This window comes from Charadrius vociferus, unplaced genomic scaffold (assembly GCF_000708025.1).
Source record: "Charadrius vociferus isolate BGI_N301 unplaced genomic scaffold, ASM70802v2 scaffold163, whole genome shotgun sequence".
NCBI classification, from domain to species: Eukaryota; Metazoa; Chordata; class Aves; order Charadriiformes; family Charadriidae; genus Charadrius; species Charadrius vociferus.
Window position 1 is genome coordinate 9305421 of NW_009648332.1, and position 16349 is coordinate 9321769.

Sequence of the window (16349 nt, forward strand, 5' to 3'; positions counted from 1 at the left end):
ACAAAGTCATTGCTTATGAAGGATGCTATCCAAAAAAACGACCCCAAACCCCACCACACTCTGAAGAGATCCAGAGATCCAGCACTAGGAACGCTGCTCAGACCCGTTCAACTCCTCCCTCTCCGCTGTCAGCAGAGCTTTCACCTTTCACAGTACCTTGTGCTGCTGTTGGCAGGGGATACCTCTGCATCACTTACAGAAAAACTTCTCATCAGCAAACTGGGAAGAAATTTCTAGTATTATTTATCACAGAGTATCAGTTTACAGAAATATAAGGACAGTGGTGTAGGACTGCTTTTGTTTTAAATACAGATTAAACCCATTCCTGGTGCTTAGCACATGCTACTGAAAACTATTCCTGCTGTTTACCAAAAAGCAACAAAGTTCTCAGTACCAGAACTTTCTAGGCAGGTAGAGGCCTAGCAGGCAAGTGTTTGCCTCCTGATAGTGGATCATACTGTACTTCTCCTCTCCAAGACTAGAAGATGTATGGAGAAAAAAAATAAAGTTTTAATACTCAAGGGATGTACTACACTACTCTTTTGATTGTTCTCTGGCATCAGCCTTTAGAAATATCTGGAAGCCTCGCTGCCTTCCCTGCAGCCCTCCCAGTCAGTGCATACACACGGCTCTCTGACAAGTTCACTACCCCTAACCCGAGGCTACGATGCCACAATCAATCTGAACGAGAAGAAAAAAGGACAACAAAAATGTTTAAGCACTCAGATTTGTATGTTCTGTACAATATGAAAATGCTTAATACCATATTCTAAGAAAAAATATATTGGCTCTGATTTTATGTGTGATTACAAATAATTCCTAATAACTTTGATACATATCTAGCATTTACACCATGTACGCATTGTGCAAACTTTATTATGATTAAGCTAAAGAACAGGTTCCAAAAGCATACCGCAAAAGCTTCTCCTTGCTGACAAGACTTGTGTCTATACATGCACAAATTTGCTTTTCTATTCACCAATATCAGTATATTATACAGCCAAAACCCTTTTAGCATACATTCATGAGTAAATGTCCAAGAAGAACAAATCAATATGCCAAAACAGAATTTACAAAACCTAGGGAATAAAGCTCATTTTCCAAAGGCTCAGAAACTACAGAATACAATAGTACAATTTATAACATTTTTCATCCTAATGCCAGAGTCTATTTTCTTCTGTGCAAAAATTCAGTGCATTGAAAATCCTGAAAGCGTCCAACTCCAAATTGTATGGAGTGAAAATATACAAGCTATGAAGGGTTCCTAAGGGACATGGTGAAGTTGTAGTTTCACTTTTTTGAAGTAGATTCAGTGAGGTTATCATATATTTTTGTTTCACTTTTACCAACTCATAGAATCCTAGACTCAAAACTGCTTAGGGTGAAAGGACTGATCTAAGGGTTGTATTTAACAGGGAAGAAAAAAGAATAAGGAAAAAAAATCCATACATTCTAGAGTATTTTTATTTTTGTGAAAAAGCTTTCAATACGTCATGCCAAAGTCTGCAAAGTGGCTTAAGTTTTTATTGATAAAATGACATCTTAAATAATGTCCTGCACAATGTCTAGTTCTTTAGTGAGAGGTTGACTATTTCTAAGATTTACTTTGAAGTATGGGGGAAAGAATTTGCCCATTTACAATTCACAATCAACCTCAGAAATTCTGTTACTGTGTTCAGGTCCCTCCTCTTTTTTAAGTTTACCCAGGAAGAAAAATTGCTCAGAAAAGCAAACAAAAAAACCCCAAACCAAAGCACATCTAACATTAAAACCATTTGTTAGACTATTTTCAGAAAAGGAGACAGAAGAGATGACTTCAAAAGACCCTTTAGAAGCGAGAGCTCAACACTGTTTTTCAATACAACCATAATACACATACAGAGCACTCAGATGACCCTGAGGAATCCACAGTGGAGCCAATGCAATCATCTTGTTTGCTCAAATTCAGAAGATGTGTTTCATGTGCTTGATTCCATATGTTTTGAAGAAAACCATGATGATCAATGCCCAGAGTCCTAAAATAAATCCTCCGGGAGGATGCCAGTCCTTTTGTTTTGGTTTCTGAAAAAAAACAAACAAAACCAAACCAAACAAAAAGAGAAAACCAAACTTAGTTTTCACATTGAACAGGATTGCATCTATCAAGTGAAAAAAAAAAATAATCCTTGAAGTAGAGAAAACTACCAATAAGCTGTATTTCTTTATAAAGTAGAAGTATCTTTCTCCTTGATGTGGTAGAAAGGCTGATGGGAGGTGAGTTGCCACTCAAGCAGGAAGGTTAAGTACCACAAAAAGGCCACTAGAACTGTGCCCGAGACACCACTTTGACAGTGCACGTCAGCATTGTGGGACACATTCAAACTCATTTGTTTGGACAGAAGTTCTCATATCTGATCTCATGTTAATACAAGAGAAAAAAGCTACGAGTATGAAAAACGGTTCCTACAAGTGAAAATGTAAAAAAGACAGTGTTGTTTTTCCAGTACCTAGAATGTTTTCTACAGCTCCTTTTGTACGCAGAATTATGTGAATAAACAGATATCTAACCACATAAGGAGCTAACATTCATTATTACAGGAATATCATAAACCAAAATAGGATTGTTTTTAATGTCAATCACATTTCCCAGGGGCCTCATTGAGTCTAACTGCCTTTCCTTAATGTAGAAATACATTCTGCAATTCAAATACTTGTCCCTTCAACAATTTTTTCCATCTTCAGTGAAAAAGCAATACACTGCAATTTGTAAAGGCCTCTTCTATCTCACGCTTAGCAGTAAGACAAGATAAAACTTGTCTGTCCTCTTCCTCCTCATATTTAAAAAAAATTCAGATACTCCATATTCAATGAGAAATGGATTGTAGAAGATAAGAGCTGCTATGTGCCCCAAGATCTGTCTCTCTGAGGCTAAGAATAAGGTGAAGCTATATGAATGCAAAATTTTAGTTAAGAATATCATAACAAAAATATCAGAATTACAGTATTTAAAAGTATAACTCAGTCTGTCATGCCTGTGCCTACTCTTGCCCTCAGCAGGTATGTTTTACAGATCTTCTAGGCAGACCAAGATGATTTACTATTACAATAATAAATACTGAAGTGCTTGTTGAGCTTTTTATTCCTGCCTCACTGGAAGATCTGCACTGTTTTGTCCTTGTATAGGACGAGACACGAGGGGCACAGACAGTATTTTGGGTTTTTGCATTTAAGGCAAATTTAAAATTCTCATTCTGCCACGTGAATAACTATTACAAAAGATGGTACTGTTTCAATTTCTGCGTGAATCTGCATACAGAAGCTTGTCGTTCTCCACTAAATGTACCAGGTGGCTGCTGAACTTTAATGCAATAAGGAACAGTTTGGAGCGTCTGTTCTTTCAAAACAGCTTTCCTATCAACAAGAAAACAATGTTTGTTGATTGCTCAGCTCTCATTTTCTAAGCTACGTAGTTGTAGCTTTAGGATTTTTCTCTAAGTACCATGTTTGTAATTAAAAAGTATAACAAATAGCCATGTCACCTGATACACCTGAAGAACTTGGCATTCTGAAATATTAATGATTTTACTCCAATACCGGAATCACAGCACCGGCATTATAATTTACATCAACAACAACAAAACCAAAGACAGGAGCTGAGATGGTGTCTATATATGCAAACCACTCAATTTCCTAAGAAGCGCTCATCAGCTGCAGCGTACGTGCTGTTGGTAATCTGCCACCTCGCTGATACTCACAACCACACATCTCTACATAAACATCTCAGAAAATCAACTCTGCATGTTCAAAAAGGCTGCCAGCACACCTCGCTTCTCAAAGTAACAGCACACGACACTTCCCCACACAAAGGAACTTTCTTGTTTAGATCCTCCTAATTAACCCGTAACTTCGTATGCATATTGCAGTGCCCGTTTCATCAATCTCTTTGTACTATCAATCTTTTCTTTCTTGGATCTCAGACAAATTCCTTACCACAAAGTGGCACCTGACCCTTCTAGACAAATGACTTCAATTTGCAGTCAGTGACACTAAAAGCCTCTCTCTCCTATTTTGTACAGAACACGTAATTTAATTTCTTTAAAGAATTTATATGAATAAATATTTATAAGGTGATCTATGAGTATGGTTTTACATTTTGTCATGCCGTGTACTGACGCCTCCACGGAATTCCGCAGGCAAACGGAGGCCAGTGCAGCAATGGCTCCGCGCTGGGAAATCAAGGACATACGTATAGGCAGTTTAACGCCATGGCATGCAATGTTCAAATGTGAAGGATTAAAAACATAAAGGTACAACAAAAAATACATATGAGGCTATACAAGAGCTACATACTTTGTAATCTTAAAAATAAATTACCTTAATGAGAGAGATTCACAGACCCAGAAACTGAAATCCACAAATACATATTAAAGCTCAATAACAGGGCGAAGAGATGCAATTCTATTGTACATCTGTAAGTCAATAGTGAGGTTAATTGAGCACAAAATTATATTGAAATATGCCAGTATTTTCCACTAGGGGCATACAGACATCAAAACCTTATGAATACCTAAACCAGGATTACACAGATTCATGTTGAAATCTACAATGTATATCTGTAAGAGCTGAAATACTAATTTTCTTTATATTAACTTGATCATAGATTCCCAAGAAAGTTTGCATCACTGAATTAAAAATCTAATTAACTATCAAATTGACAAGTTCATCCTTCCAAAATCATAACAAATATAACATAGAAAACTTCAATAACCAATCTTTGTCCAGCTGGGCACGCCAGGTAAGCAGCAAACGGCACTGATGTTCCTTTACAAAGAGCTGCATTTTGCACCTGCGAATCAAACCCATCTACACGTCAGATGGAGTCGCTGCTTCCATGAATTATGCCAGCGAACTGTACTTGTAACACAGGCGGGCAGAGAGCTTTCAGCCCGCACCGTTGTAACGGCAGACCTAACAATTCCTTCCCCTTGGCACGGCTGCGTCACTACCACAAGCACTGCCGGCGCACCTATGTCAGCGAGGAAGCGCGGCACCCCTCGGAGCTGTCGCAGCTACGCCAGCAGCCTTGCGTAATGAAGTCAGAGGCCAAGGCGGGATGCCCTTCTACAAACACACGTGAACCTCAACTGTACTGCTGCAGAAGCTGCTTTGACTACTTTGTGCAACCAGTCAGGGAAGAGTCAGAGAGATCTCTCCTAAGGGGGAAAACTATTAAAGAAAGAAAGAATCACTTTAATAGAGAATAAAAAAGTTTCCCTTTTAGATCCACGTACTGGAAAAAGGTTTAGAAAAGAGAGAATTTCTTTCTGTGCTTATACCAGTTCTGCAGCCATAAGCAATCCCTAGATAAACTGTCCCTTTATATCAATTTTAGGACTGATCAGAAAGTATTACTGAATACAAACTTTTTCCCAGACTCCTAAAAAAAACCCCCACCACTATTTATCCTATGAACAGGGTCTTATTCCAACAAATTTCTGCGAAATTCAGGCAATTTTTGAAAGTCAGGCATTTTCTCACTTATGAGAAAATGCTAAACAGACAAAAAATGTTAAGTGTTGCAGCATTTTAATTTGCAATTAATTATGTACCTTCATTATGCCTAAATTGATGTGAGAACGCATACTATTAAAAGACTACAGATTGGTTGCAGTACTTACAAATTATGTATAACTTTCTCATATATGGGACTGATCTGGAGGAGCAGAGGCAGCAGCTCTTTTGGCTGAAGTTATTCTGAATTTCATTGCTGTATTACCCACCAAAGAACTTCCCGTACCAAGTACTGCTTATGTAACCGACGTATTTCGGTTTTGTGATCTCCGCCACAATACAACCCCATTATAAACGCCCTCTTTAGCCCTACAATAATAGCAGTAACACATAGGTGAAATGCACATATGAAATGGTACAATGTGTCATGAACAAATACATTTAGCAGCTTAAGGGCTAGTCATTATCGAATTGCTGGAGATTCCAAATTAAAAAGACAGGTAGCTAAGCAACAGCAAGCTTCCTCCTGTGAACAGTTTTCTGTTGTACGCTCTCTAGTTCTGGTAGACTCTCATTATCCAGTGGAACTTAAAAACAGTTAACGGAGAGTTGCTCCAAGTACTGTAATTAAGGAGAGGATAAAACAGTGTATTTTCAAACCGGATGGGTCTGTAGAGACCCAAATGGAAAGTATCCAAGACTTCCAATGAAGGTGTTTCATAAAACACGCGATACTTGTTACTCCAATTGAAATTAGTTTTATGCAAAAAAATAATAAAAAAGTATTAAAGTTGAAGTGGTAGATTAAGAATTGTTTAATTTTAAAATGTTACATCAGAACAGAAATAAGATTTAAAATATCATGTATTAACATTTCTTGTGGAAAACACTGTGTTTAATATCATTATAATCCAACCCTACAGTCCTCTTCCAACAGAACACCCTTTGCATTAGTGTCCTCAATAAGGACAAAAATATCAGTACAGAAAGTTTTAGGTTCAACTTGGAATCCACACTGGGACGGTAGCAGTGGAGAAAGCAGTGCACACAGTGTAATAGTCAGGAATGTAGTAATTCCCAAATGGAAAAGGGATACGCAAATTCTTCCGTTTCCTCCAGCAACTTATTCCTAACAGTGCTTTAAGAAAGTGAGCAAAACCTTAAAAATGAATGTGCACATCATCCGTGCCACGGGGGACGTTCTCCCCAACCTGAGGCAGATGGTGTGTGTTTGTACCAGGAGTGCGTAACAGCCATATGTAACTGCATAAAAATAAAACATTAGAAGTGCTGTGTTCCAACGAGTCCATTAAAGTGGCTGCTACCATAGTTCAAATTAATCCCTCTGGAGTTTCAGTGCAGCTTCCCCTAGACCCACTTCTGGCCTATTTATTGCACCACACGTGGTACAAAACACCACCCAGGATCCCGCGGCTTCCTGGCACACAGCAGCAGCTACGGCACCGGGGGGAACCCCACGCACACCCCTATGGGGAGTTCTCCACCTCTACCGGCCTCGAGGGTCAGGAAGCGCCCGCAGGGAAGCGAAGCACGCTTGCTGCCTGTCTGTGCAGTGCTCACCCTCATTATTAGATCATTGGGGTGAATTTTAGGTCTTTTGGGGTGTAAATTTCCAAGTTTTCCTCTTGGTCATTTTCTATTTAAATGAACATTTTTACTTCTTCCATCGCAACACAAAAGGTTTTCTTTCTTGTTTCTCAAGATACTTAATTTTATGCTAGGGTCTGTGTTAAAGACCAATATTGAAATAAAGATCCACATTTCAAAAGAGGTCTTTGAAATCCAAGGCCAACCTCAGGTCTGAAACTGAAAAAACCTGCCTGCTTCTCGTCTCAGTAAACACTGATCTCAAACTGAAGGATAAGGAAAATCCTTGGAAAAGCCAAATTCTACTGTGCTAATAGCACGTTATATATTTCCTAGAGGTGCTCCACAACAATTCCATTACTTGCAATTTAAAATTTCAAACCGGGTAATCCTCTCAATTCTTATGACAAAGCACACAGCAAAGTTTAATTTCAGAATGAATTTACATGTATCATAAGCAAATCAGAGCATTAAGTATGTCCTCCAAGCTTTTAGTGGAAGTATGCACTTGTAATTTGTCAGTTACAGTTTTGATTTGGGGTCCTCACAGGGGAGTGGGGGAAATCAAATAATTCCAGCCATCTAGTAATAGTTTAATCCTCTTTTGTGCCCACAGCAAGATTAAAGTCATAAGAGAACTCCAACATAAATGTTGCCCGCTAATCTGCAAAACAATTTAAAGCACTTTTGCCTAATCTCCCAGTTTGTATTTATTAACCACAGTGCCATGATTACTAATATCTCCAATATTAATAAAATAATGAAGAAAGTTCACTCATCAACAACAAAAACTCATGAAGGATACAGGCAAGAACAGCAGTTAAACTAAATTAACATATCAATGCCAAGAACTGCATTTTAAATGGTTAGAAAACTGTGTAGTCGCCAGACTATAAACTACAATACTGCTATGATGGCTTTAGTTTTTCATTTCCTTCTAAAATATGCAATCTATAAGGGCTTTTTAGAAACGAACTTCTACTTCAAAAATAGCTGCTCACTTCCTCTCTACTTTCAGTGTTATCTCTCAGCATTACATAGCACTTTAAAGTGCTTTTAGTTGTTAAACAATTATTCATTAATCTTCCAACCCGTGACACAATACATAATATACTACTTCTAATCAAAGGGAGCTTTCCCCGCACCTGGGACCCAGTGCAGTTTAATTCCCAGACGAGCCAGCGCTCAGACGAACGATGCCTGCCTGGCAAACGCAGCAGGCACTGTACGAGGGGGGCTCCAAACCGGGGTGTGGGATTTGCTCCAGCCAAAGCTAACCCACGCAGCCCTGCCCCGGCAGCAGTCACCGTCCCTACCTATCTTCAACAGACTGGCACAGGGCTGAGCTCTCACCTGCTCCGCCACCAGTGAGTTACGTTATGGAACACACGTATGCTTCAGGGCGGTGATGAAAAAAGTCACAATATAAAGTTGCATTTAGAAAAAAAACCAGCACCCAACTACATCTATTTAAGGTATATGAAGCAAATTGGGGTTTATATTTTTATCAAATTCATACTCTTATACGAAGGTCATGATTTTTCACAAAAGGGCACCAAAGTCCACAGCAAATATATGAGTTACATTTGCAAACACAAAGCTTCATGCCAACTGAAGCATGCAAAAATAGAAGATGAGCAGCTCAATTAAGGAGACTTGGTATTCAAAACTTGGCCACTGCTACTTTGAGAAGCATCCTTCTTTTTCAATATGTTTATATTTATTTAATTTAAACAAGAAGAGGATTATCAGTAAAAATGAGACTAAAGGCATTCAGCACACAGTGCCACACCACAAATGGGAAGATAAACTTCCTGAGGTCCTTACACTAGAGGGGGTCAGAAAACAACAAAAATACACACTATCAAGGCAGACCTCACTGGAGAGGACCTCCAAAAATTATCAGATATAAAAGCAACCCCATTGCTGCACTTTGGGTTAAGCAGACAGAAACCACAGCTACAAAGAACAAAGGAGGTGCAAAGGGTGTGTAGGGGCTGCTAGAGGGACAAAGATATTTTGCATTCACAAAAATACAATTGTGTAAATAGGGTCAAGCTATTCTCAGAGCACTATTTTTCCAAGCAGCATGCACTGCTCACTTCCTCCCAGGAAAAGATTATCTCCCAAGTCTTCTTCGGTGCAGATCTTGTTCACACAAACACAATGTCGCGCTGCCAGCAGGAGCAGAACCAGAACCAACCTCTCAGCCCGGCAGAGAGGAGGCAGCGCGTGCACGCACGGCTCCACTCCTTTCAGTCGGGCATGATTACCCCAAGTACCAGCTTCACTCCCCCCAACCTCTCCAAGGAGCACGGCACGACCGCTTTCTCCTTGGAAATCTAACTTGGATTCCCCATAGCATCCCTCTGGACCACAAGGTGAGCCCATTCAAATGCTTTTAAATCAATATGCTCTAAGGCAGGGTTTTTTTTCTTAATCTCGTAAAATTAATTGTATGCCTTAGGACTTCCATTATGAAGTATAATCTTGATCATTCAAATTCAAATGAAGTTGTTTCTATTTATATGGAGAATCCATGATGTTCATAAATTATTATGCTATTGCTTTCAAAGTAGTAGTGATGCTTCTAACCACACATTTTTTTTCCTGGATATCCCATGAGTATCTATTCATTTATTTCCAGGTGGCAGTCTGTATTAACAACAGATGTTAGACAACATTAGATCTTATACTCAATATGCCATATTGAGTACAAAATCTAATCAAATATCTCAACAGCTACATTTTAAGAAACTCAAATCCAAATAAATATTCCTTATTCACGTAATTTTACTGCTCATTTTTTTAATCTCTGGAACTATAATTTTAAAAGTCCTCCTTTGCCCTGAGCTGTGCGCTACATTATACATGTGTGCAGCAGAGCTCCACATTTTCTAGCTCCAGCTTGCACAACTCAAAACAGCATTACATTTAAGAGGCAGGCATGAAACAACGGATGGAGGGAGATGCAGGGCTGAGGCCAAAGGAGCCTGCAAGAGCTCCATATTTGAGCAAGATCAAATATGGCTTTGTTTTTATTGCAAAACATTTTCATTTTCAGTGAGAAACCAATGCATTACAGCTGGTGATAGATCAGTTTGTCCCCTGCCACCACCCACCTTTTAAAGGTGATTGCTGTATTCAGTAGTTTTGCACTCATATGCCAGACAAGTATACTCACCCAAGTTTTTGTACAATACTCTATGTGAGCAGAAAAAAAAGGAAAATGAAAGAGAACTATTCTGAAATATCAGCCTAATCCTTTTGGCTACTCTGGCTGCTATGCAACCTCAAAACCAGACCATAAAACATGGACACAGCAGTAGTACAGACACTTATTTAGTGGTTGCACATAATTACGCCTACACCAGAAAGCCATTGCTGTAATGCCGGTATGTCAAAGAACAAGGAGTCACAGAGAGCAGATCCATTACTGCAAAGAGTTTTTGTAGGCAGCTGCCATTAAGAGAGAATGGCAGATTTATGGGATCATAAATATTCACTGTTCCCACCTGACATCTATCTGCATGACACTAGGGTCATCAGTCGAATGCTATGTGGGGCTCAACAAAGACTATCTTTTGGGAAGAACAAATGAGCGTAGCTGAGTATACACCCCCCCTAGACTACCACATGTAATATGTACAGTATCAACATCTTTCCGAAAGGGTAAGTCCTTAAAAAAAGATAAAACCACAGATGGTCTTATCTAGTGGCAAACCAGCTGCACTTCTCCTGCCCACCATCTAAACTAACCACAGGTTACTGCCCTACTGATGTCATGTTGTCACTCAGTCTCCTGTAAGTACTTGTCATCATCTGTTTGTCAGCCATGTATTTGTAGATGGTTTTTCGCGTTAAGCACTCCCTCCTGAAAATATGCGATCACTCATTAATTCACAGAGTCCCAGCGCTGGAGCCGGGCTTCTCCAGGAACAGCGAGCCAGGGAGACAGCTGTCAATGTGCGGGGTCTCTCACCCCGCGGGGAGGCTGTGGGGAGGAGGGAGCTGGCTACGGCAGGGTGCCGCACTCCGAGCAAGAAAGCCACTCACCACAGAAGTAATCACTTGCACAAAGCTCAATCACAACCTCATGCAAAGAATTTGCGCAGGAACCACGATGGGGGATGCTGTCTTGTCTGTCCGACAGTATGAACACAACTGCTCCATTACTGGAGTCCTCATTCATTTACCCCTTCCATTCATTCTTCAAATGGAAATGATTTCATCAAATTTCAACCCTCTGAATTATTTAGGAAAACAATTCTAGACAGAGCACTAGAGAGCAGCCTGCCAATATCTCTATCTCTGGCCATTCATCAGTCCTGTCAAGAGCTTGTGAGTTAGACTGCTGTACTCCTCACCACATGCTATTGAAGGGTAAACAAAATATAATTAACTTAACACAAAAAAGTCACCAATAACACCTCACTAAGTTTACACAGTTAAATGGGATAAGTGTGTGGATATATTTGGAGCTAGTGCCTTCAACTGAGAAAAAGTGTTCAGAAAGGTATCTTCCATCACAACACTGCAAAATATGTCAAGCGAAGATTGGTAACATTTATATTTTTTCCTTATCAATGTGAGCTTATTGGTAACAGCTCCTTTTTATGCTGCATAAGCTCAGAAGAAATATAATAGATAGAAGAAAAAACCTAGCAAAACTGTTACTGCTAATTTTAGCACTCACTGAAATACCATTTAAATAAACACTGTCTATCAGAGAAGCTTTCATGTGTAAACAATAAAAAAGTAATGATTAATAAAAACTGTACAAGGTTATGAGAGAAATGAAAATGTTACAGAACACTGAACTGACACCAGAAAACAAAATTAAACCTTGCATCTTGGACAACCTACTATAAGGTACTTCAGTAATCTCTTTTATATACAAAGGTCCTGATCCCACACGTATTTAGTGATGGGTAACACAAACTAGTTCAAGAATTAATTCTTACAGTCAAATTACATGTGCTTAAACACACACGCTAACGTTTCTACGCCCAGTGCAATCAGTATTAAGCAATAAAATAAAGAATAAAGACTAAGAAATACTTTGCCCTTTGCCTAAGGAACTAATGGCATCCCCTCCTTTCCCTCCACTCCACACACACATCCATGCACATACTTGACACTCTTATTCCTGGCATTGTTATTCCAGGGACACAAATACAAAACACCAGAAACCTGTAAACTGGAGAACTAACTGAACAGCCAGAATGGATGCTGACCCTCCTATCCAGGCCCCATCTCACAAAAACTGCACGACTATATTCTACTTTTAGTTGGGTAGCTCTCGTTCACAGCTTTTGGGGAGAGAAGAGCTAAGGAAGGATCAGACCACTCTAAGGTACGAGTTAAGAGAAACTGAAAGTTGACAGAAGCCATTCAGCAGTGTCAAGAAAAGCGATAAAGCAGAATACGCCTCATCCCTGTAACACAGCAAATCTCGGTCTTTTCACCAGTTCCTACTGCAGACAAAGCCAGAAAAATTCTGAACAAGTTGGGCGTAATTTGGGGATGCCAAAGGCAGCTCTTTCAGAGCCCAAAGAGGCTTCTGCAGCAAAATTAACTGAAAGGTAGGAAAGATGCCATTTCTCTGCATATAAAAAACAAAAGCCTTACTAATCAATGATCACCTCGGTGTATTGCTTACTTTCACATTTGCCAGTAAGTCTCCTTCCAAATGCAAAGCGTGTTCCACCAAAGACTCCTCCTATGCAACAGCAAAACTGATCACCAAAATGAAAGCAACTCTGGAGCAGTATTTCTTCTGTTAAATACTGTATTTACTAAAAGAAAAAGTGATTTAAAAGTTTTGCTAAATCAGTTTTCCTTTAATTAGGGAAGTCCTAAAACTTGTTTAGATCAAGTGTAATTTTTAAACTACCACCCTAGCACTTTATAGGCTGTTATGATATAAACAAGATTTATATTTTTTTAATTCAATAAGAATTAACAAAATAAATGTAGCAGTAGCTCTTCATTCCATGGTATTTTCAGCTTTTAATTTACATTAAAAGACAATGAATAAAGTTACTAAGTAACATTTTTCTAAAACGGAGACTTTTACTGCTACTGTTTACTATAATAATAATTATTATAGTCGCTACAACCCCAAAATTCTACTGCTAGGAATTACACTTTCTCACTAAGGTTTCTGTGGTTTGTCTTCATCTAATAATCATATTTGGTACTTGGATGTAATTAAGACTAGGGGAACCATTCTCAGAATGCTATTCCAATCCATTAGGCAAATTTTCTCACTATGATATGAAAATTTTCATCTACTTAATTAGCACACCTACTTCTTCCAAGCCTAAGTACACCTAAGCTATATTTTATGATGGCCGAAGGAAAAAAAAAAAACATCACATCAATTATGCCTCCACTCAATTGTACAACTATTTTAAAATGTGTGAACAGTTAAGACAAAATTGAAAAATTACCATAATAGGCTTTTGACACTTCCCTGCTTAAGCAAAAATTAATTCTAACTCACTGTTTTTATGCAAAGCCTTTATAATTTCTCTAATCTTGAGTTCCCATGAGAGAGAACACAATACTTTCAAGTACAAGAGTGTGAGGCTTGGCATCTTCTCTTTTTAGTTATGCAGTTTATTTGATGGAAGTCTAAACCGCTAAGCCTCCCTTTGTGCTTAATATAAGCCTTCCTCAGTGGAAATACAAGTTAATTTAAGTAAAACGAAGTTTTAGGAAGAATGCATTCTCTTCTACAGAAAGCTTTACTAAAGCAAAGCTTTTTTAAATGCAGCATCTGTTTCCTGAATTGCTCTAGAACTTGTAATAAAAATAAACTAAGCAGCAGCAAAATTTTTAAAAGGTACTTTTACATGTGAAACATCATAAATGTAAAAACAGTCTAATAGAGTAACTTATTTATCATTTCATTGTATGTTTTTCAGTTTCACCTTGCATCATGCATGAAGATGCTCTACCAATGTAATGAATTAGCGTGTTAAGTGTAAGACATTAAGCATCTTCTGTTTTATTAATGGTGGCTATTACTAAAACCTACTGCTTATGTTACAAAAGTAAATCAGCTGTATCACCGCTATACGCTTCCACATACGGTAAGGTGTGTGGATCACATACTGAATTCACAGGGTTATTTCATACATTTCTTTGCCCTCAACCACAGTTGAAAGATTTGTACATCAGATACTATGCTACAGCAGCACATGGTGTATTATGATGCCTACAAACTTATTAAGGTCACAGAAAGCTCGTGCATATATTTAGTCTGTTCCCATGTGAGGCAGAGGTATGTTATTTGCATACCATTATGCACTGAAAACCTATTCAGTTATCCCCACTGGAGACAACTCACCACAGTGACCTAAATAGTATTCACTTTTCCAATATTTGAGGGAACAGCAAATAAATGGGACCCAGTGCAGACAAATCCAAAAAGACTCAGAACATCCAAGAATCCAGGTTTATAAATGACAAATGCAAATGAGTGCAGACCAGCATATCACAAAAAAAAATCTCACAGAAGAATGATGAAAAAAGTGAATTATATGCTTAATAGAGGACTACAATGTTCCAAAAGAAAATGGCTGGAGACATAATTTTTAGCAAAAAAGATCTGACATTAGCCAAGCTTATTATGACCACAAAAGAGAGCAAAGAGTCTCAAATCACAGAACTCACTTAAAAATAACCTCCTTACATTTACATCGACAGCAGCAGTTCTAATATCAGCTGCCCAAAACAAAGCGAGATAGCTATTGATATTTTATCTATAGCACTGTGCAACAATTCACATTTGGTTAGCAACTGAGACCCCTGGGACATGTACATATTGCTTCTTCCAATAACAGCTGTAATATCGTGCATACTTTCTGTAATCATGCACATGTACTAACACGCCATAATTGTCCTCCTCATTTATATTCCCCCCATAATTACGATATTTTGATTAAACATCTACCAGCCTCTACTCACTGCCTTGTTCTAGTCATCCTTCCTGATTTCAATACAGCCACAAAGAAGGGAGAATATAAATAAAGTATCTGTGTACTCTATGCAGAAAGTCAGAAGAGATTAACGCAGTGGTCCTTTATGGCCTTAGTCTACAAATCAATCTCTCACTGTTAACCTTGTTTTGCTTTTTGCCAACATGCTATGTGAAGTTTACTTTAATCTCTAAGCATTTTTGAGCCTGTCCCTTTCTGTCAAGCTCTGAGCATAGCTACAGCACAAGAGAAACAGTAACCACTTAAAACCACAGTTGTGAGCAGGTTGTAAAGCACAAGAAAAAGGGATCATGGCACAATCAAGTTCAAAGCCAAAATAAAGACACAGGAAGATCAATAGTGCATATTGAAAGGTTTGTGCATACAAGATCGTCAAACACATGGCTGATTCAGCCAAAAAAAGCACAAATCATTTTTTTTAATATAGGAAATGTAATAATTTTTAGAGTTCATGGTTATACAGCTAGTACCGACCCTTCAAATGCAGTTATTTGAAGTTCAGATGAGTAAACCACAAAGATCTACAGCACTCTGTAAAGCCTGACATGTTACAGTCACTTCCTGAACTTCTTTCATTTTACATCTTAGATAGTGCTTATTAAAAAGAAACGATTACAGGAATTACCTCTTAAAGAAGCTGCAAATCCAACGTGGCACTTCTAACAGTTATAGCTACTACAGAGCCAGGGTACCTTCTAATATATTTTTTAATAGTACGTCTGACAATTCTATATGCTGGTGGGTATGAAACTGATGTCTCATAATCCATGAAATGGATGATGCTACATTCGCATATAATGCCTCATATTACCAGGATTCTCAAGGGCAAACTGAGCACTCCTATCATATGTGCAAAAGCCTTGAATTTATTTCCATCTCAACTTTCCAGAGTAACAATTACTTTCACTCTCTCTCACCTGCTCAGGAGAAATATCAACAAAAATTTTCAGGGAACATACATACACTTTATCAGTTTTGGCTGATAGTACCTATTCTAGTTAGCTTTAGAAATTGTGCAGTCACATACCAGCCAGGCTGAAAAATGCCTTTTTTTTGAGCAGTAGTTTTCAGCTCACTGCTGTGCTTAATGAGCATGGGACTAACCGGAATGGGGGAGAGTGGAGTGTGGCCACTTGAGGGGCAGCCCCTCGTTAAATTACTCCAAGCTGCCTGTCAAACTGATCTCCCACCCTGTGCCAAAGAAGAATGAAGATACAATGTCAATCTTAAAATGTAAGGGAT

The 16349-nt window shown here is 38.5% G+C and overlaps 1 protein-coding gene across 1 annotated transcript in view; it reads right to left on the minus strand.

The window, feature by feature from the left end:
* Positions 1–1944: 1944 nt before the first annotated feature.
* Positions 1945–16349, minus strand: part of PIGK (phosphatidylinositol glycan anchor biosynthesis, class K) — a 72557-nt gene continuing 58152 nt past the window's right edge. Inside the window, exon 11 of the mRNA XM_009884874.1 lies at positions 1945–2061. Within this exon, the coding sequence (XP_009883176.1) occupies positions 1945–2061 (117 nt within the window). The remainder of the gene's footprint in view (positions 2062–16349) is intronic.